General features: G+C 40.5%; 1 protein-coding gene across 1 annotated transcript in view; it reads left to right on the top strand.

The window, feature by feature from the left end:
• Positions 1-21256, top strand: part of LOC309577867 (polycystin-1-like protein 2) — a gene marked incomplete at both ends in the record, with an annotated part of 35539 nt that overhangs the window by 4026 nt on the left and 10257 nt on the right. Inside the window, 21 exons of the mRNA XM_082290120.1 lie at positions 645-755; positions 1179-1326; positions 1913-2133; positions 2775-3179; positions 4279-4377; positions 6938-7145; positions 7745-7865; positions 8120-8261; positions 8770-8970; positions 9157-9302; positions 9778-9972; positions 10789-10914; positions 12163-12345; positions 15307-15441; positions 17251-17481; positions 17688-17789; positions 17993-18171; positions 18520-18666; positions 19177-19376; positions 19532-19758; positions 20276-20489. Coding sequence (XP_082146246.1) covers positions 645-755; positions 1179-1326; positions 1913-2133; positions 2775-3179; positions 4279-4377; positions 6938-7145; positions 7745-7865; positions 8120-8261; positions 8770-8970; positions 9157-9302; positions 9778-9972; positions 10789-10914; positions 12163-12345; positions 15307-15441; positions 17251-17481; positions 17688-17789; positions 17993-18171; positions 18520-18666; positions 19177-19376; positions 19532-19758; positions 20276-20489 — 3741 coding nt within the window. The remainder of the gene's footprint in view (positions 1-644; positions 756-1178; positions 1327-1912; positions 2134-2774; positions 3180-4278; positions 4378-6937; positions 7146-7744; positions 7866-8119; positions 8262-8769; positions 8971-9156; positions 9303-9777; positions 9973-10788; positions 10915-12162; positions 12346-15306; positions 15442-17250; positions 17482-17687; positions 17790-17992; positions 18172-18519; positions 18667-19176; positions 19377-19531; positions 19759-20275; positions 20490-21256) is intronic.

The following is a 21256-nucleotide window of genomic DNA, read 5'->3' as shown; positions in this document are numbered from 1 at the left end:
ACTTCTGACAGGGAGGGGGTTGCTACAGGAGGCTGGATGGAAAGGAGAGGTTTTGTAAGGAGCAAAGATTCAGAGGTGGGGAGGAGCAAATGAAGGACAAGGGTGTGCCTGGCTCCTCTCACTGTATGAGGAAAATATGTGGACACCCTGATTCCTTGACAAATTCAGATACACAAGGTTTGACAGAGATGGAAGGCAACACATCCAGACAAACCTAACTCCAAACCAGGAGGGGTGAAAAGGCTGGCACCCACAGGGACATGAGGGCAGGAAGGACCTGCTGCTGCCTGTCATGTGTCGAGCACCCACCCTGCTGGAGCCAAGGGCCTGGAGGTTAAACACTGACTGTGGCCTGTCCCCAGCGTGATTCTTAGGGCTTCCAACCAAAATTAAACAAGACACAGAAGTCTTTTTTTTTGGTACCTTTTCAAATTCAGCTTTGTTCTAATAAAATGAAATGGTGCTAAGAAATGCCACACAGTAAGTAACACACTAAAGTCAAAGGGATATGGAAATTTTTCTAGAAATCAGTGACATGGTACTGCTCCTCCTGCCTTTTTTGTTTCTCAGTCATCTTTCATCCGAGCTGTTGTGACAGTAAAGGCAAAAGCCATTAGCTGATCTGAAACACTCCTTCTTTCCAGGCCAATGTCACGGTCTCCAGGCCTGCCAGGTGGCTGCAGATGGCACTTTCTTCGGAGATCCTTGTCCAGCTTTGGGAAGCTATTTGTCTATTCAATACCACTGCAAGGAAGGTAAGAGGGAGGGGGCTGTCAACACCAAAACTCTGTCCTGTTCTTTTCTGTAACACTGTGGCCACTGATATTTATCTTAAAAATCACTGTTCCATCCTCAGGGAAGAAACTGGAAGAGTGGTGACCACCAAAAATAGGCACAAAAACATAGATTCCCTATCCTAACTGAGGGGTTTGGGTAGAATACAAAGTCTGGAAATTCAGACCCATAAAATACACTTAAATGAAATTGTGTTCTAACAAGAATCTTGACCAGTAGATATGAAAAAGAATCAGCTCCCTGTCACACCATTAATGCACACAAATTGGCAGCAATACCAGCTCTGTTTTGGAGCAGGCTGGCTCTCAATGCCTGAAAATTAATTGAATTTTGTAAGAAAAGTAGACAACACTTGCACTAAATTCTATCATTCTGTTTTTCAGGTCTGCAGCTGGTTATGACAGACACATGTTTTGTCTTTGAAAATATCACGGTCACTTTGAACTGGCTGCTCTCACCATACTCTGGGAATCTTTCCTGTACCATTAGCACTGGAGATGGTCACACTATTGATCCTTACTACCCTCTAAAGTAAGATATAGCCTTCATTTCCCTTCAGACAAACAGTACATTTCATTGCTTGCACTTTATTGAATGTTCCAAGTCTCACAAATGAGATGTTAAAAACTAGATATCTTAATAATAGACCATACATACAAGAGACTTGGATTTTGCAAAAACCTGTTTTGAAATCAATACAAAATTTTATATTAAGCTACCAACCACAATCTTTCTTCTATTATACTAGTGTTTCCTATTTCTAAGAGTATTTTTTCCAGATCTTAAGACTCAAAATTACTGAAAACATGGCAGTAATTGCCAAAGAACAAGCAAATATTATTTCCTTAAGTTTAAAGAGTGTTTTTTGATAACAATTAAAATATAACAAGGCAATTCTGTAGTTTTTCTTTTGTTTTAATTGCATAAAAATCCTGTCTTTAAAAGATCAAACATTTTTCTGCTGGATTTAAAAATCAGATTTTGTCTTAGTGGTAGGAATGACATTTGAATGAATGAAATCTGGGGATGTGACCAGCGTTACCATGTAAGGCAAACGACTTCCCAGGGTGCTCTTCCACAACAAGAAGTTGTTTTCTTTCTATTCTAGACCGGTCAGCAACATCTCATACAGGTACTCCTCTCCTGGGGAGTTTACTGTTTTTGTGGAGTGCACCACCAGTGAATGGCACGTGATGGCACAGAGGCAGGTGACTGTTCAAGATAAGATGGATCAGCTCAGCATTACTGGGTGCTACAGCCAGTATGAAACTGGGAACAGCTCCCACTGCCGCACGCTGTATGGGGAGGTGCTGTGGATCCAAGTTCAGCTCAGTGGAGGTGAGGATAATTTCTCTGCGTGATTTAAAGGGAAGGACAACAATTTTGCCATCCATGGGATAGAAGCAGGACTTTTATTATGCAAAAGAATCCTTCATTTTAGTGAAGGCTTTCCCTCTAATTGCTGTATTTCTGCAACTGAATTCTCTCAGTTCCATTGGAGGGGTTCTTTCTCAGAGATATTTCACCACCTAAAACATAAGTATAAACCATTTTTGCCTGTTCACAAAGCTGACAGCAAGAGCATAACTTTAGTCACACAAATCCACGTGATGCCAGTCAGAATATTTCTGTATTTGAAGTTAGAAATTCACGGAAATGCTCCTCTGATTAGGGTAAGAGGATTCCACTCTGAGCTGGACACATTTGCTGGTGTACATTTCTTTCTCACTTCAAGTTCCTGGAAGCCACATATATGCTGGAAAAAATAAAATTCAGAAATGTATGTTTGAATTCTCAAAACATTCCCAGCGGAAAACGCATTATTTCATTAAGTCACCTTAAATGACTTTATTAAAAATGACTGCATTGCTGCAGGGTTCTTGTGACTCCGGTATAAACACTGGAATGCTGCACAAAGCAGCTGGAATTGGTTGGTCTATTGCAGAAGCTGTAAGAAATTTTCATCTGTGTTTTTGCAGGCAGTGGGGTAACCTACAGTATGTTAGCAGATAACATGACGCTGACTGAATCCAGTGCAAGGGAAGGTATTGTCCCTTATAACCTGACACTCAACAGTGCTTCTCAAGAGCTGCTAGGCCCAGGGATACATCAGCTGGAAATCCGAGCATCCAGGAACACGACGGTGTTAGAGATCTCCGAGAGTATTGCTGTTCATTTAATTGAGCCAGTATCTGGAATTCAAGCTGCAGTAGCTTCCCACACTCTGCAGCTGGGGGAGGATTTGGAGGTGAATGTCTCTGTGTCCCGTGGTGCCCCAGAGAAGCTGATGTTTGAGGTGACTGGATCCAACAAAACCCTCTGTCACAAAGCAGACGGCCCTCGTGGGGAGCTGCGGACATACAGCATTCCCATGCCCTCAGAAGGTACAGCACACTGACATCTCCTGTGCTGCCAGGACATCACAGATGAGTACAGTTCACATAAAGAGTCACAGCATCCTGGGCTAGGGGACAGTAATGTACAGCAGAATTTGGTAGCTTTTCTTACTGCTCAAACTTAGTCTGCAGAACAGGATGAATAGCACGGGTGTATTGACTTGTAAGTGAGCTACAAAACAGAGCTGACAAATGGGTCTGCATATGCAGACTGAAAGCAAGGCTTCACCTCATTCTGGAAATGGAAGAGACATAGTGAAAAGACATAGGGTTTATTTTTTCATAGCACCATCTGATTGAAGCACAAATGAGGACATTTTGTTGAATACCAAAGTGTTTTCCTCGTGTTTGTTCATAATGTTTCAAGTTTAGACTGCTCTGCATTTTACACTGAAGTAATTCATAATCTGAGGAGTTCTTAGTAGAGATGACAAAGAAAAGGGGAATTTTCTGTGTGTCCGTTTCCAACACATGACTTTTGTTGGAGATAATTATGAATAAACTTTTTAGTAATATTATCTTTCCATTATTACATAGTCAAAACCTTTAAAATGTGGAATTAGGGAGATTGTGCTTAAGAGTTAATTAACAGTGGCGGAAGACAAAAAAGTTTCCACCCCTAATCAGCTATTCCAATCCCATACCAAAGTGTGAAGAGTAGAAGCTAATTATGATTTCATTTCATATTTTTTAATTATTCAATATTAAAGTTTTATTTGTTCTCCATGTACCCATTTGAACATCCATAGGCAGAAATTTCCAAACAAAAGCTGCTCGCTCAAGATGCCTAAACTCATTTGGCCTCCAGTGTTTGTACACCTCTAGTTTCCTGTGTGATAGTATCATAGTCAGCTGACAAAGAGTAGCATGACAAGGGCTAGGAAAAGGGCAGCTGAGTTATTAAAAAGTTGAGATAAAGGGAAAAAACATTCCTGGACAAGCCTTTCAGCAGTGGACACCCATCATAAACCCCCCTGAAAACTCTTAACAGAAAAGAATGGAATTTTCTTTACAAATCGGACATTATACCTCAAATCTGTTGGACTGGCCCCACTGCTACTTTTAACTGACTCTTTCCCTTCTCTAGGTACTTTTCTAGTGAAAGTGGTGGCCATGAATGCCTTCTCAAACATGAGTCTGGATCTTGGATTCATCACTGTGTTGGCAAATAGTTCCCATAGAAAAGGTAATTGCATTAATCTGACAATGCTGGTTTTGAGCACACAAGTGTCTTTTTGCAATCAGAGCATTTCACAGAGTGTTTATGGTTTGCATCTAGTAATCACTTTCCTTCCAGCAACAGTGTTGAAAACTTTTGTGGAGGCTTGCTCCTGATGAAGGCAGATTCCCTGACTTTGAAGTAGTCATAAATTAGCATCACTCTGTATATGTAATACATTGCACATTTGCTGTTTGTCCTAGAAATAATTAGTGAAGTTTATGGCTCAGGACATAGCTTTGAAACCAGAAAATATTTGCATCACAGCAGTCTCATAAACTGTTGTCAGTAATGGCTTCTAGATGGCTCCTCCTTACATTTACAAGAGCAGATTATACCAGAAATAAAATAACCTTAGCACTAATTATATTGAAACTTTTCCAGTGCTTTCCATCAATTTTCCTTCATACATCAGTGAAAGTCCATCACCTCCTGTGAATATATTCTGATTTATACCATTATTTTGAAGAATCAGGATCATCTCCTTTACAGTCTGTGATAAGCCTGTTGTTACCATTTTACCTATTTAATTGGACTATTTATCACATCTCTAGGGTCTGATCCTTACAGCCCCATCTTTCACACTGTCAGTAGTCAAATCCTGTGGATTTAAGTCATATTCACTGAGGATGTCTGAAAGCTTTACAGGTAGCACTAAAATATTCTGTTCTTTTTTGCATTAAACAGATTCTGCTAAGAAAGAAGGCAGCTACAAAACAAATACCCAAAAGAAAAATGTAAGTATTATTTAAGGATCTTTCTTTAAAATTGCTTAGAAATTTTTCTTACCAGTGAAAGTGCCGTATAAGACATTGAAAAAAAGTATTTGTAGCATAGTAAATTATGGACTAGATGTTCTGTTCACCATATGGCTTAACACAAAATCTACACCAAAAGTCTTGGAGACAAATGTGTTTACAGGCATTCCATCTATAATTCATAAAAAAGATTAAAGAAGATGAACTTTTCATAACAATTCAGTTTTGGAAGTTAAAATGTGTTTAGATTAATTTTTAATTCATCTACTTGACTAATGCAAACCTCTCTCTGAAGGGTGATCCTTCAAGAAGAGTTTAATATATTTCATATTGTTACCAAGTGTTTTCTACTTCTGTATTGGAGTGTTTAAATTACTTTGCAATGAAAATTTTTCCAGTTTATGACAAACTAAGAAGTTAATGATACACCAATGGCTAGAAACTGTCCAAATTGAAATAATAAAAATGCCAGATAGAATATTCTATCATCTCAAAGGCCTAGTTTTTAACGCTAGCAGACAGACATCTGCTATGGGAGATATACTGCTTCACAAGAAGCCATCATGTTTACAAATTGTCTGTAGGAGTATATTGCATCAGAGGAACATAAATCTAATCCAAACCCAAGTTTATCACAGTTTGTTGCACAGAAAGACAAACTCAGCTACCCCTTCTTCTCTTTGTTTGTAGCTGCAATGTATCAAATTCAGATAAAAAGGGGATGTACTAGAAGACAAGTGGTTGTTTGGGGGCAAGAAGTCTTGGTCCAGATGGGAAGAATTAACAGGAATTAGTTTCCTAAGTACTTAGTTTTGAAAATGGGAGCTGCACTCCTAAACCAATTCTGTATTTGGGAGAACATAGCCACAAAATTTTTCTGTGCCATCTGCTTCTATTCCCATAGCTTCTACTTCCATACTACCTCTGAGCTGGGAAAGATCATTTAAACTACAGATTTGCATCCAGTGATTTGGGGTCTAAAATTTCAGACCTTTTTCATTATAAAGGAGCAATGTATGTGTGTGTTTATACATGCTCCTGTTCTTACCTACATTTACTTCTTATTTAGGATCACAAAATATATATTAAACCGAGTCGCCATGTGGATCCTTTCACAACTGTTACACTTGGCTGGCCAGACAACAACAATAATTCCAGTTTTCTCTGGACCTGTGGTTTGTACATTTCCTGAACTTTTTTCACCAACTTGTATTTGATGAGCAACAAATTCACTGTCATGTCAGATCAAGTGTTGAAAATCTGACTAAAGGATGCTTTATTTTCTGGCTTTAAAGTTTGCCACTCACTGTACATAAAGAATGTCTGCTACCTAACCCTGTTTTTGGCATCAAACTAATTATGGTATATAATATGGCATAGTACTCCATTTTGTCTTCTCCCAAAGGTTTTAATTTTTCAAGATCTGCCTGTCCTAAGCTTCACCCTCATAGCCAATGACTAGTCCCAAGTGACTTCAACAGTTAGGCATTTGCAAGGTACATGTGTCTCAATAAAACAGCAATAATTAACATTAAACATGATGCAAAAACATTTCTGGCTGAAAATGGGATTGGGATTCAGGCCATCTGTGTTCTGTCCTCATAATTATCCCTGACCTCATACACTACTTTGAAAAAGCCTGTACTCTGAATCCAGATTACCGACTCTAAATTGTGTTCAAGAAACTTGTCTATAAAGCTCTTTGAAATTTATGGCAGGAAAGTCCTTAATAAGATGCTGTTCTAACTATAAAGGATATGTTTGTGCAGGAGCTTGCTGGCCTGCCTGGAATGAATGTGTGAAGCAACAGACAATCCTAATCAACCAAAGTGAGGTGCAAATCCCACCTTCCTGCCTTCCTCCTCCGAAATCAGCAGTGACTGTCAGGATTACCATCCGAAACCACGGCAATGGAGAGAGGCACGATGAGCAATGTCTCTATGTGACTGCAAAACAAGAACTGCAACTGGAAATCAGGTCTGGTTTTAAACCTAGTATTCACTGGTTAATATTATTATTGCACAAGCATAGTACAGGGCCACAGTTACCAATAATAATGATAATAAAGTGATATTGTACTTTTAGAATCATAGAATCACAGAATGGTTTGGGTTGGAAGGAACCTTAAAGATGATCTTGTTCCACTCCTCCGTCATGGGCAGGGACACTGTCCACTAGATCAAGTTACTCAGAGCTCCATCCAGCCTGGCCTTGAACACTTCCAGGGATGTGGCATCAACAGCTTCTCTGGGCAACCTGTGCCAGGGCCTCACCACCCTCACAGTAAAGAAAACTTATTTTTCTAAATCCATTTACACTTTACCATTATAAAATTTATTGACCAAATGAGCCTTGCTGAAATTTCAGTCCATGTTCCTGAACACAAACCTTTCCTAAACTGAGTAATATTCTTCTGGAAACCATTTAGGGTTTTTGACCCCAATATATCCTTCCAGTGTTGGAGATTTCAATATGCTAGCCTCATTGAAACAACGGGAATAAATGTCATAAGATATGTCTGAAATTTCTCCTAGACATCTCATACTGTGTATAATCCCCATTTTACTCCCTTACAGATGTGAGGCAAACTGCAAACCAGTGAATGTTAGTGATGATGTTGTTCTGAGTGTCTCTGGACAGGAGGACTCCCAGGCCATATATTATAACTGGTATTTAGATAACACGTTCCAAAACAAGGTGAGAGCACCAGATTTGTCAGAAATACTGCACACACAAAAATTAATATCCACAAAGCCATATGGCCTCAGAGGGATATTTTGTCAAGCGGATGCCTTAAAAATACTAGTGAACACCGAGACAATGGGGTGCCTGGTTTGGGAGGGGTTATAATAAAGGGCACCAAACTGCCACCCTGCTCCTGATAAATCACAATAGAAAGCACAGCAAAGGGCCTCTTACTACCATGTGTTCTTTTCTGTCTGCTTTTCCAGTCTACAACTCTCCCTCTAGCCTGTGGTCTGACCGGTTTCCAGCAGAACTCTTTGAATTTGCTTCAAAGCAACACATCCGTGTTGAGAATGACCAGCTCCTTCTTGCAGACACAGGGAGAAGCTTTTCAGATTAAAATAACAGGTAGGGGCTAACAGGGTTTTAGGGTTTTTCAGACTCCTTTGAGATAGTCTCTACTGACATGACATCGCATTGACGTCACTCATGCATAGCCTCACTGACAAATCTGAAGGTAAATTAGTCTACAAGTTGAAAGGTGTTACTTTATATGTGGGTTCTTTAAAATAATGAAGAGATAAGTTTGTTCTGGGGTGTCACACAGCAGGAGAAATTCAGTTTTCTTACTCCAAGCTGTTAATATCTTTGTTAAGTCTCATCGGAAACGAAGTTACGTTAAATGCTTGATCAAATAATAGAGCTTGGATTTATAATGCAAACATTAACATATTTGAAATAGTTCTTTTCCTCTTATGGTTTACTCAGTAGCAGCATTCCACGTCTCATTAGGCCCACCCTGCTGTGTGTGGTGCCTGAGCAGACAGCCCCATTGCTCGGCAGGTGAGATGAGCGCCCGCAGACTGGTGCTGCTGGGGCACGGTTCTGGCTGACGCTCTGCTCCCTCCCCTCCCAGCACTGACTCAGCGAGGCTACGGGGAGGGATGGTTCCTGGTGAGCACCGTGCCCGCACCCGAAGCCCCCGGCTGTGCCGTGTCACCCGAGCATGGATCGGTGCTCACCGCCTTCAGAGTCTCCTGCAGTGCTCCCGGCTTGGAGGATTCGGGCCAGTCCAGTCCCAGCAGGCAGCTCACATATTGCTTCTATGTGACACCAAGTAAGTCCCCAGGCGAACTGTCAGGTTTCTTCTAATAAGAGCAAAGGCACAACCTGCCCTGCTCTGGAGGGAGACTGATCATGAGTGAACCACGCCTGCACAGAGCAAGCCCTGAGTCCCCTGTTCTCAGGGAGCAGGAGGTGTCTCTGTGGTGTCCGGTCGATGACCCCTTCTTTCTTGTTTCAGATTCTCTCCTGGACTGTAGCCCGGATCCTGGACTCTTCCCAGTTTATCTTCCACTTGGAGAAGAGGAAAATAATTTTATTTTACATGTGACAATTATTGTCAGCAATAACTTTGGTGATACTGTTCAAACAAATGCTTCAGTGAAGGTACACAGTAGAATTCATTTATTTGAAGAACTCTCAAGTTGATAAGTAACCCACAACTGACTTTTGGAGCTTCTTCCCATTTTAGATATATTACTTCCTTCTGAAAGTGCCATAATCACAATTTTCCTGTCTAACAGAGATTATTCTCTGTATGCTCAAGGTCAAAAGATCTTCCATTGCCCTTTTTTCTAGAACAGAAGTTTAAAAGAATTGTTTGGACATTGATCAAGCAGTGTAAGCATGTTTACTGAGTTTGGAACTGCTCTGTGTAGGCCCCAAAAGCCTCGTGTTTCTTCCCCAGTGCCCCAGTGAGGAGATCCTTATTAGGCCATTAAAAATAAAACATTTAAAATGGGAGACACAAAACTTTATGTCCCACTCTATCTAGGCTGTCATTAAGATGATCATGGAAGCTTTTCAAAGAAAATTATAACAGCATTGGCAATGTTGAGAGCATATCTGATTTCTTCATCAGGTTGGACCTGCAGATATGATGGATGGGAACCTGACCCTGCAGGCTGTCATATCTGAGAAGGCAAACACCATCCTAAAAGATGGGAACAACAGTATGAGTCTTTTCCAGCTGTACAAGTCAGTGACATCTGTCCTTAATCAGCAGATCCAAGCGGAAAGTTTTAACATATCTTTACAGACAAATACACGAAAAGAGGTCAGAGAAACACTTGCTTTCTTGCAGTACAATGCCATATAATGGACCCATCATATTCTTTGACAGCTCTTAAATAATAAAAAGCTCACATATCACCACTTGAAATCAATGAAGGTTTCAAGTTTCTAGCATGTGTCTCAGTGTTTGGCACAGGCTTCAGCTAGTTTTCACTATTTGCCTATGTAAATTGTTTTATCACTCATCAGTAAAACAGTTAATTCTCAATTGTTATTTCATTAATTTAAACTAGTTAATCTAAACCTGATTTTCCAAAACAATTTAGATAAAATGGCCTCTCCAGTGGGATAAATATCCCATCTAATTTCCCCCAAAAGCATTAGATGGCAGGTAATTTTCTTTTGTCCATTTAAGCCACCAGTTGATGTTTCAGTCATTTGTACAGTGCTTTGAGTGCCTCAGATGAAGAGATCTAGAAAAATGCAATGTATCCTTCAATTAGGATTCATTATTTGAATAATATCAATCACACATGGCTCTGCTTTCTCTGGAAGTGGCATTTACACAGTAATTCACATACATTAGTACAAATTCTCACAAGTAACTCTCCTTGCTCTTAATGGATGTTAAGTGTATAAATTCTCTGTGCTGGGAGGCAACATAAAACTCATGATTATATAATTACTGGGGCAAGTGGCATCTTGTCAGTAGAGCTAATATCAGCTCAAATGATCCTCGTTGTGGAGCCTTATTCCACTGCATAACTTACGGCATGCCTGGCTGTCAATACACAGCACTACTTTTACAGTCCTAATTAGCATCTTGTTCCTTTGCCTAATTATCCCTTTTCATCCCAAGCTCCGAGGGCTGATGCTGACAACTCTCTCTGTTGTTAACATAACATCAATGCAGACTGCTCTGAAGATGTCAGAGGTATTGAAAGAAATCACTTACAGGAGTGAAGAGCTGTCTGTCTCAGCACAGGTAAGAATAAATTCATCTTCTATCTCCTCACACTTATAGTAGAGACTCTAATTATCCCACTGACCTTGGAAGAGCTTCAGTGCCTTATAATTATCTGGTCTTACCCATTTTTTTCAATTGTACCAGAATGTGCATTTTGACCATCAGTATCTTGACTCAGTTCAGAGTAAGTAAATTCAAGCCTCAGATATTGTCTCAGCAATCTCTGCAACCCAGGCTATAAGCATTACATTTATCACACATTTTTGAGATAGAATTCTTAACTTTTAGTCAGAAATGTATCAAGATGCATGTTTTCTCTTGTAAAGCACTTTTAGAACCCTGAAGAACAACTGCTCCAAGAGGGTTTTACTAGAATTGCCCACACTTGTTCATCCCTGATCCAGGCACTCCACAAAATGCACATAGGTAGGTTGTCAAGGAACATGTCAGCACCCAGAGGAACTGGGCACAAGTGTGCAGGTTGGTCTCACAAAAGTGTCTCTTGAATCTTATCCGGCAACATCACATTATTAGTAGATGATGCTATTTATGCTTATGGGGTGAACATATGGCAGGACAGAACAAACTGTCACTGGGGGAAGTTTCCCAAATATGCAGGCAATAAAAACAGCTGTCCTGATTTCTGATGTATTATAGAGTTGGAGCCAGACAATGGCTTGGGAGGATTTCAGCAGGATGTGATTAACTTTGGCAAGACAAGAACATAGCTCAGGTCCAGCCCTCACCCTACAGAAAGGCTGTTCAGCATTCACAGGCTGTGGGAATGGATGTGTCCAAGATTGCAATGAATTTGCTTGGCCTCTTCACCATCCTGGGCTAAAATCTGGCCAGTGGTTTCACAGTCACAAAGCTGCATCCAGGCACAAAATAAAAATCGTAAAACTCATTCTTCTTTGGCACGAAGACAGAAATGTACAACCTAATTTGCTACATTATTGTACATCTAAAAGCTATCCTTGCCCAGAGTTCGACAGACAGATGTTATTAATCTTTTTATGGATTGCATCTGTAGAAGCAGGTTGCATTTTTTGTGCCTGTATTCCATTTTGGTGTACCATCTAGTATATCACCTTTATTAGCATTTGAAGTGTTACCCCAGCACAAATAATTATAGTAAAAACAGTGTTAGCCACTAATAGTCACAAGAGATTACTAATGTTGCAATATTCAGTAAATGACACAAGTGTCACTTCTGTCATTTGCAGTGCCAGCACATATAAACTGCTCCCTGTGTTTCTCATGCAGGTGGAAGCCAGCCACACTCTGAAACAAGTCAGTGCCTCCTTGCTCGCTGTAAACACAGAGCACAGCAGAGATGGTCAGGAGTTAAAGGAAGCAGCCAACTATCTGTTTAATGCAGTGAGCAATGTTCTTAAAGCTTCTGTAGAAATCAGAGCTGGGAACAACTCAGTGCCAGAGGCAGAACAGGTAATTTAGATTTGGTCCAGTTTGTACTGTACTATGTGTGAATATTTGTTTGCTTTGGGAGGTTTTTAAGAGCTCTGCTGCCTCTTATATTTTTAAATTGGTAGTGGGAACTGTTCATTGTGATACCATGATGGACTTGAATATCAGAGAGAACTTCTCTCCAGTTAGACATATTAGACTGAATGCCTGTTAATGAAGATGATAGAAGCCTCTTAAGATTTGTTACATTGAAAGCTGAACAGGACAGAGCACTGGAGAACACAGCATCAGCTCTGACCTCTAATCGATGACAAGCACATCGTGATTTTTTTTCAGATTTGCCTCCTTTTTCCCCTTAATTCAAGGAAGCCACCGGTATTCAATATGCACGATTGCCACCACTACTTCACAGCTTGAACCAGCTCTGGTTGCTGCTTAAATTGGGCAGAAAGCTCTGATTACCTGTTCAGAAACATGCAACATCTTTATTTTGTCCTTCCCTTCCTATCTATATGTGAATTTTCACAGCTGACTCTGTGAGTTTCCTGGGCTGAACAGGAAATTTATATAAATACTTTAATTTCATCACTGTGAGAGAGTGGGGATGAAATAAATCTAACCTGAGAGAAAAGATTATGAACTGGACAAGTTCCTCAACAATAACACACTCGTAATACACAATTGATCTGCAATTAGGTCGTGCTTTTCCAAGTAACTAAACACTGAAGTGTGCAGCTAAAGAGCATTAATACACAAAAGTACACTAATATATGGATTGATTTCATGCTTGTAATTTCGATGTGTAGAAGTTATAAATACTACAATATAAATGTAAAATCTGCAAGACATTTATGTGCTGTCTGCAATGCTTCAATGAGAATTACGGAAATTGAATTGCAATAGAATAACCTTCTCTGAGATTAAGGAGCCCATCACCAAGTTTTTCAGCTTAGTAAGACACCAAAATTAAAATGAAGCAATGACAAATAATGTGCAGCTTGATGACCCTGAGCACCTTTGTTGTAAGTTTCCTCCTCTAATCCTTTTCCAGAGTTCAGTGTCACACCAGCTCCTAAGTACAGTTGAAAATCTACAGAGTGCCCTTCTGTTTGGGAAGGTACCAGGTGATGAGCCAACAGTCCTCACCTCTCCTTCTGCCACAATGTATATGCACAGGTAACATGCAGTGTCTCCCACTGAAGCTTCTGAGAGCTACAAATATCAATTCCATTGTGCTTAAACAGAATGTTTGAAACCAAATAAATATTGTAGCATAATGACAATTTCAATAGTGCAACAAGGCTGTTGTTAGTGCCTGATAGTAAGAACAGCTTGGACTCCAGGAACACCACCTTAGAAATGCCCATGCTGTGTCTTCTTTAGCCAGCCAAGAATTTACTACAATTTCCTGAATGAGGCAGCAGTCCATTCCTTTTGAAATTATTTAGAAAACTCATCTCATGCCAGTTAAGAGTTTTTATCTTTTCCAAGTAGCCAATAATGACATGTTATATGGAACTGCAACCAGCTTGGCAGAAGCAAATATAATCCTGAGGAGCCTGATGAGCATTCTCCATTACTTGTAATCATCCCTAAATTGTTCCCCGAGAGCCTGGTTTTCATCCACATCAAACTGTGCATGCAAATCAAGAGCATGTTCACACATAAACCAAGTCTTTCAAATAAGTACACCTTGGTACAACTTCCTCTCCAGATATGCCAATTCCACCCCTTTGTTGATGATTCTATGATAGTGTTCTGAGGAGTACTGCATCAGGGACAGGTTCGTGTACAAAGTATTTACTGGCAGAGTTAGAAATAATTTTGTACCTAAGTTACACTTACAAAATGAGAAAGCTTTCGCTGCAGATATGAAGTCCATGCTATTGATGTTTGGTTTTTTCCCTTTTATTATTTTTTTTCTCTTTTATTCTGCTTTGCTTATGCCCAACCCTAACTGGACAGATTACAAACAGAAAAGATGGAGAGCACATCCATTAACATCTCCAATTCCAGCTCTGCCAGCTTTACTCTCCCACCTGCTTCCTCTCTCAATGTTTCAGGAGTTGATGATGAAACAGTGGATATAAGGGCAAGTAAATAGCTTTTATCTAACTCTATCTCATATCCAGCTTGCATTCCTGATCTAATGGTTTTACAATAGTTTATCCTTTTCCAATGAACAGACAAGCACACGTCATCCCTCCTGTCACGTCAAGAAAATAATTTGGAATCTTTTTGGTCAAAGAAGCCTAATTTATCTTAATTGCATGAGGTTGTTTAGGAGGACTGAAAGCTTAAATTCTCCATCCCATCAATCCCTTACATACACTTTGATTCACACCTGCATGGCAGGAGCAGGCAATGGAATGAGTCAATACCTACAAATCTATTCGCTGTTTGTTTACATCTTATGCTCTGAGGAAGATGCAACAGCTCAGAGTCCATTACTACATTCAAACTAACCTACAGCAGCTTTCTTTCATCTCAGCAAGAAATACATGAGTGTGGGGCACTCAGATCTTGCAGGAGACAAATGTGCTGATGGTAGCACATCCCTACATCCCTCATCTGAATCAGGACATGGTGGTTTTTCCCTCAGAACAATAGACTGCATATAATTGTCATATTTTCATAAGAAATTTCCTAAGGATTTCTCTAGTTGATTTGACCCTCTCAGGAGACCACCTGAAAACATTTTGTTTTCATTGCACCTTTTCCAAGTCTGCTAAAAAAGTGTGTCACAGTGCATGGAAACAATAAAGATTGTTGTACACATTTCAGAATGAAAATCACTTTCAAGGTTTGTAGACCCACCTTAGAGATACGGTAGAGTCTTATTTAAATCTGGGTGCAGGCTTTTTGGAGGTCAGCTCCTGTTTGGGTCTGAGCGCAAGCTCCCACTGTTCAGCAATTCAGAGTGTGAATATAATGAAATATTGACAATAGCTCAGTTGTCTGATAGTTAATGTCTTCTAACAGATGGTGAGCTTTGCCATGAATCCCTTTTTCTCCAGTGACATCAGTTTTGACATCAGTGGAACAGTGGGAGGTCTAAGTCTAACTGATCTGGATGGTTTGACCATACCAGTCAGCAACCTCAAAGAGAACATTGAGGTAAATCCACTATTTTCTAACCCTCACCCTCTTTTCACATTTTTTTCCTTTCTCCATTAATGAACTGTCATTTGTGTTATCATTTGTGAGGTGAACGCAGATGCTGGTAGTGTTCATTATGTCAGATAATGGGATGATGCTGTCTGCATTTGTGATGGAAGGATTTGTGTGATGTGATGAATGAAATAATATTTCTGTCTTTTCTTAAAAAGGAGACATTTTATTCTTCATTTAAATGAATGTAAGAATGCTAATGGTTGTGGAAACAGACTCCAGATTACAGTCATCCCAAAGCACAATGTGAAGTCTGATTTCATCATCCAACCTCTGTATTTATTGTACTACTCTTTGGCTTCCTAGTCCATGTATAAACTGACATCTAAATCATTCATACATGTGCTTCACATAGCAAATTTCTCAGTCATAATCATAGTTCTCAGTTCAGAAATGCACTAATGGTCATAGGCTTTGTGATAAGTCTACACAGGTTTCAAATTAACTTTTCAGAGGTTAGTTGATATTATCAAGAAAACTACTTTGAAAGTGATATTTTTGCTGGCCATGCTTTCCTGATGTTATGAAAAAATAAAATCTAGCATGTGGCTGCATGCTAAGAAAAAAAATGCTTTTCTGTATTTATACCTATGTCTTTCTGTTTAAAAACAGATCATGTTACCAAGGCTTTCAGCAACACAGGAAGATAAGATTCTGTTGAATTTGGGCAATTATAGTACTTTTCAAGTCAATGTTACCTCAGGAAACACATCTATAGTCATCCACCTGGAATCTGAACATGACATTCCACTAATACTTTACTTGGGCTATGGGTATCACCCAAATGAGACCAACTATGATATGAAAAATCATCTGTTCTGTAAGAAAACTTCTGGAGGTAAGATAAGTGGTGAGTAACCCATGAACTTGCAGAATGAGCCTTGGCCATGAGTTCAGGTGTCTAGCTGGAAAGAAACCTCATGCTTCAAGGTTCCTATCTGTAGAATAAACTGTTCACTAACAGGAGCAAAGATTGGGATGCTTTGAACAATGAGTTGCTAAGAATGATTTCACACCTGTTTCTTTGGTTTATTTGTTACATGCAATACAGCTGCATACTTCTGAATTAGCCTTTCTATATATACATTGAAACTAAAATATTTATGTTCAAGGTGAGACAAACAGCTGGGTTCTCAGCCCAGAAGAACTCATTTTTGGAGAGGGAACCTACTATTTCATAGTTTTACAAGATATGGGAATGGATTCCACAGTCTATGATGGGCTAACCATAAATGCCACCTGCTTTGCATCCCACTGTGTGTTTTGGGATGAGCACCAGGGAGGCTGGAACAGCTATGGATGTCATGTAAGTAGAGCAAAACAAAACAATGTGTCTGTTCTATACTTCAAAGCCAGTCCTCATAACCACCATAATGTAGTAAAATGATAGCACTGAACTGACACCACAAAACAAGATCATTTTGAGATGTTTTAATAAAGTCAAGAAGTTTAGTCATATTGAACTAAGCTTCAAACAACATTTCCATTTCTATTTCATGGGATGAACCTCTACATAAGAAGAAATGGAACCATTCTGACAACTCCATGATATATTGTAATGCCCCTTACTGGTTAGGTGTTAGAATTAATATTCCTTATTGGAACTTGAACAATTCTGTGTACAGCAGCTCTCTACACTAACTTACTAATCTCAGCACTGTCTTTTCCATCTCAGCACTGTCTTTTCCTTTGCTTGGTAAGTCACCTAATACTTTGAAGCCAGATGTTTTAACAGCAATCTTTTCTGGGTTTCAGGTAGGACCAAAAACAAATCCTAGCAGCACACAGTGCCTCTGCAACCATCTGACCTTCTTTGGGAGCTCCTTCTTTGTCATACCCAATGCCATAGATGTCAGCAAAACAGCACAGCTCTTTGGTACATTTGTGGACAATCCTGTGGTGGTGACAACTGTAGGATTCATCTTTCTGACATATGTGCTTGTAGTTATTTGGGCTCGAAGGAAAGACCTCCAGGATGATGCCAAAGTAAGTCTTCAGCTAATAAAGTCAATGTATTCAGGCCAATGCCCACTAAGCCTAGCCTGTTTTAATAGGAAGTCTTTAACCAATCCTACTCCTTTCCCTGTAACTCGTAAGTAAACATTGTTCACAAGATGACAAATTCCTACTCAGCTTTCAGGAATCTGTACTTACAGGACTGCTAACACACTGCTTGTGCTGTCACTCTGCAGGTGAAAATCACAGTCCTGGAAGACAATGACCCATTTGCTCAGTATCGTTACCTTGTGACAGTTTTCACAGGACACCGCCGTGGTGCAGCCACAACCTCCAAGGTATCAGTGCCACTGTGTGGGAAGAGAGTTTATTTGTCTAGGGAACTGGATGAATAATGGAGCACCTGAGGCTATTAATAGGACAGCTCAAATGCACTGTTTGAGCCAGAAAGCCCTTAGGTTTGATGAAAAACTGGAAGAGTATGCTAGAGAAATAAACACACAAGACGTGCAAATCTTCATTTTACCTTCTAATTTTCCAGGTGACTCTCACCCTCTATGGACTGGACGGACAGAGTGAGCCCCACCATCTAAATGATCCTGATACACGAGTCTTTGAACGTGGAGGAGTGGATGTTTTCCTCCTCTGTACCTTCTTGCCTCTTGGGGAACTGCAGAGTATTAGATTGTGGCATGATAATTCAGGGGACAGTCCGTCCTGGTAAGTGGAGGTCTGGAGATCCTGGTAAGTAAAGATCCACAAATAATTTTTTATAATGACAACAGCTTTCCTTTTCTAGCACTTGAAAAAACTTTGTGCAGTTCTAGAAAGAAAAGAAGTGTTAGATTCTAGTTTTTGCAGATGAATAGACCAAATCATAGTCTAAACTGGAGGACCAGGAGTGCTTCCCATATCCCAGGTCCAGTACAGGATGGGATGTGTTCTGTGCCTTACAGTTTAGTCGCCCTAAGAAGCCAAAGGCCAGAGTTTGTCCTCCGCAGTCTTGTTGAGTTCTGGATTTAACACACTCAGTGACATATGACTGTGCCCTGTGTCTTTCTCCAACAGGTATGTGAATCGAGTATCAGTCCATGATCTGGCATGGGATCAGAAATGGTACTTCCTCTGTAACTCTTGGCTAGCCATTGATATTGGAGAATGTGTCCTAGATAAAATGTTCCCGGTAGCAACAGAACAGGACCTGAAGCAGTTCAGGTACCCCCTATTTCACAGGTTTTTTTCCTCTTGATAGCAGTCAGTCTAGAAAAGCAAGCATGGAAAAAACAGACCAAAGCCCTAGAAAAAAATGAAAACAAGGAAGGTTTTTCCACTGCCCTTAAAGGGCTCTGAACAAGAGAAAAAAGAAGGATGGTTAAGTAAATCTAATCATTACCCTAACAGTAGTACCATACTGGAAATATTGGTGCTAAAGAAGGATAGCCTGACAGGACCTAGAGAAACCCAAACATCTTCTCTTATGTGTAATTTTCTTAACAATTTAGGTAGGAACTATTCACCTTCCCTCCATGCTGTGGCCAGAAGTATAGGACATAAGTAGCTATGACCATTCCATGCAAATCAAGCAATGATATTTGATAATTTCTCCTAGTTATTATTTCTTCTGATAGTGCCTAGAAGCATGGACAGGTTAGGACCCTGAACTAGAGTTTTGTTCTTCCCTCTCCTTTTTATGAATCCATTTGATTTCCCTTTTGTCCTTCCCAGCAATCTGTTTTTCATGAAGACCTCCCAGGGTTTCCAGGATGGGCACATCTGGTACTCGGTTTTCAGCCGCTCCCCACGAAGCTCCTTCACGCGAGCCCAGCGCGTGTCCTGTTGCTTCTCACTTCTCCTTTGCACCATGCTGACCAGCATCATGTTCTGGGGTGTGCCAAAGGATCCTGCTGAGCAGAAGATGGATTTGGGTAACAATCCTCAACATTGCTTGGGCAAGCAAATAGAGAGACAGCAGAATCTGGAAGCAAAAGTTGAATAAATGGGCTTTTTCACAAGAAAGAGACTTGATGGTTTATCTTGCCTGGGTTTATTTTTCCTTCTCCCCTCTGTTTGACCTTGACAGGTAAGATCGAGTTCACATGGCAGGAAGTGATGATTGGCTTTGAGAGCTCCCTCCTCATGTTCCCCATCAACCTGCTCATTGTGCAAATCTTCAGGAACATACGACCCCGGCCAGCCCAGCAGGGGAGAGAGAAGAAGCCGGGAAAAAATGGTCGTGTATCCCCAAGTCTGCCTCCCACCCCACGGGCCGCCCAGGCTGCCTCTCTCACTCCAGAGGCTGTGACAAAGGCAAGTCCCAATGAGTCCTGTACCGCCCTCTGCTGCCACGCACTACCGGCTTCCCCAGTGCCACAAACGATCCCTGTCTGATGCACTTCAGCCTGTCTGAAGAGAAAAGACAGTTACCACTGGTGCAGAGCACGCATTTGCCCACCTAAATGCAATCCTTCATTAAGGTTGTCTTTGTACATCCCAGCCCTTGCACAGTTATTGTGTGTGACCAAATCACTGTGTTCAGGAGTTAAAGCAAATGCTAAGCAAGACAGTAAAGATAGAAGGTATCATGGACCACATCTTTCTCAGCTTAGGTCCTCAGGAAGGTACTCTGCCCTTTCAAACCCTGAAAGCTGCCTTCCTGAACTCACTGAAATCTATCTGTCACACCCAGCACTGTAGGATGTGCTATTCTTATCCATTCTGGATATTTTAGCAATTGGTGCAGATCCCAGCCAGTGGTGCTGTCAGATCACATCAGCATAACCCACTGCAGCCAGAGTCACTGCTGTGTTGCTGCTGTCTTTCCTAGGACATAAGAAGAATTGCCAACTCACTCTTTAAAGCCCTGAAGACTCCATCTCTCACCTCAGCACCAGACCTTGAAAAATCAACTAACATCAACACACTTTTGTCGTTGGTTGCGGACATCATCTGTCAGCAGAACAGAGCTGGGCAAGGGTTTTATCATGAGAGCAAGAAGGATGGTCCTATGAGTGTCACCTTAGGTGCTGTGGATATCCAAGGTAAATAACACACTGTGAAATGCCTGCTGAAACCTTTGCAGTGAAAATTATTATAGCACTGGATGTCATGACCCAAGCCCTTCTTACATTTTCTGACTCAAAGGCAACTACAGAATCACAGAATAGCTGAGGTGTTAGAAGGGATCTCTGGATCCTACCATGCTGCTCAGAGCAGAGTCAGCAGGAGCAGAATTGTCCAAGATCAAATCCAGTCAGATGCTGAATGTCTCCCCAAGGATGAGGACTCCACAAATTATTTGAGCAACCTACTCCAGTGTCCAATACATAAGTTTTTTCTTATGTTCGGAAATTTTGCATGTTTTAAGGTGTGCCCATTGCCTCTTGTTCTTTCACTGCACCACTGAGTGCACAACTAAGTAAAGACAACTGTGAAATCTGTTTCTTATGCTGTAGAATCAAATGTTTGCTACCAGTCTGGCTTGGGAGCAGGATCAGCATCTACCAATGAAAAGACTCATAAATATCAGTTGTTTCACAGTCTTTTTGACCTGTCCTTTTATTTCTTCTTGGCCTTGTGCTGTTGTTCCTTTCAGTCTGGCTCTCAACTAAACAAGAATGTATGAGTAAACAATATCACTGATTTCATTAAGGCTCACATTTGGCTTTTCCAGTGAGTCTTCCAAGCTACTAATTGCACAGGCACCCAAGAACAAATTAACAGTTGATCTGATCTGACCTGTCTATTAAGCTTTTAGGACTGCTGTTTAACTAAGTTGCCTTCTGGAAAAAATTCCAAGCCATTCCAG

This window comes from Coloeus monedula (assembly GCF_965178545.1).
Source record: "Coloeus monedula genome assembly, chromosome: 13".
Lineage (NCBI taxonomy): Eukaryota > Metazoa > Chordata > Aves > Passeriformes > Corvidae > Coloeus > Coloeus monedula.
Note: the sequence above shows the minus strand (reverse complement) of the source record. Positions and strands in the feature narration are given on the sequence as shown.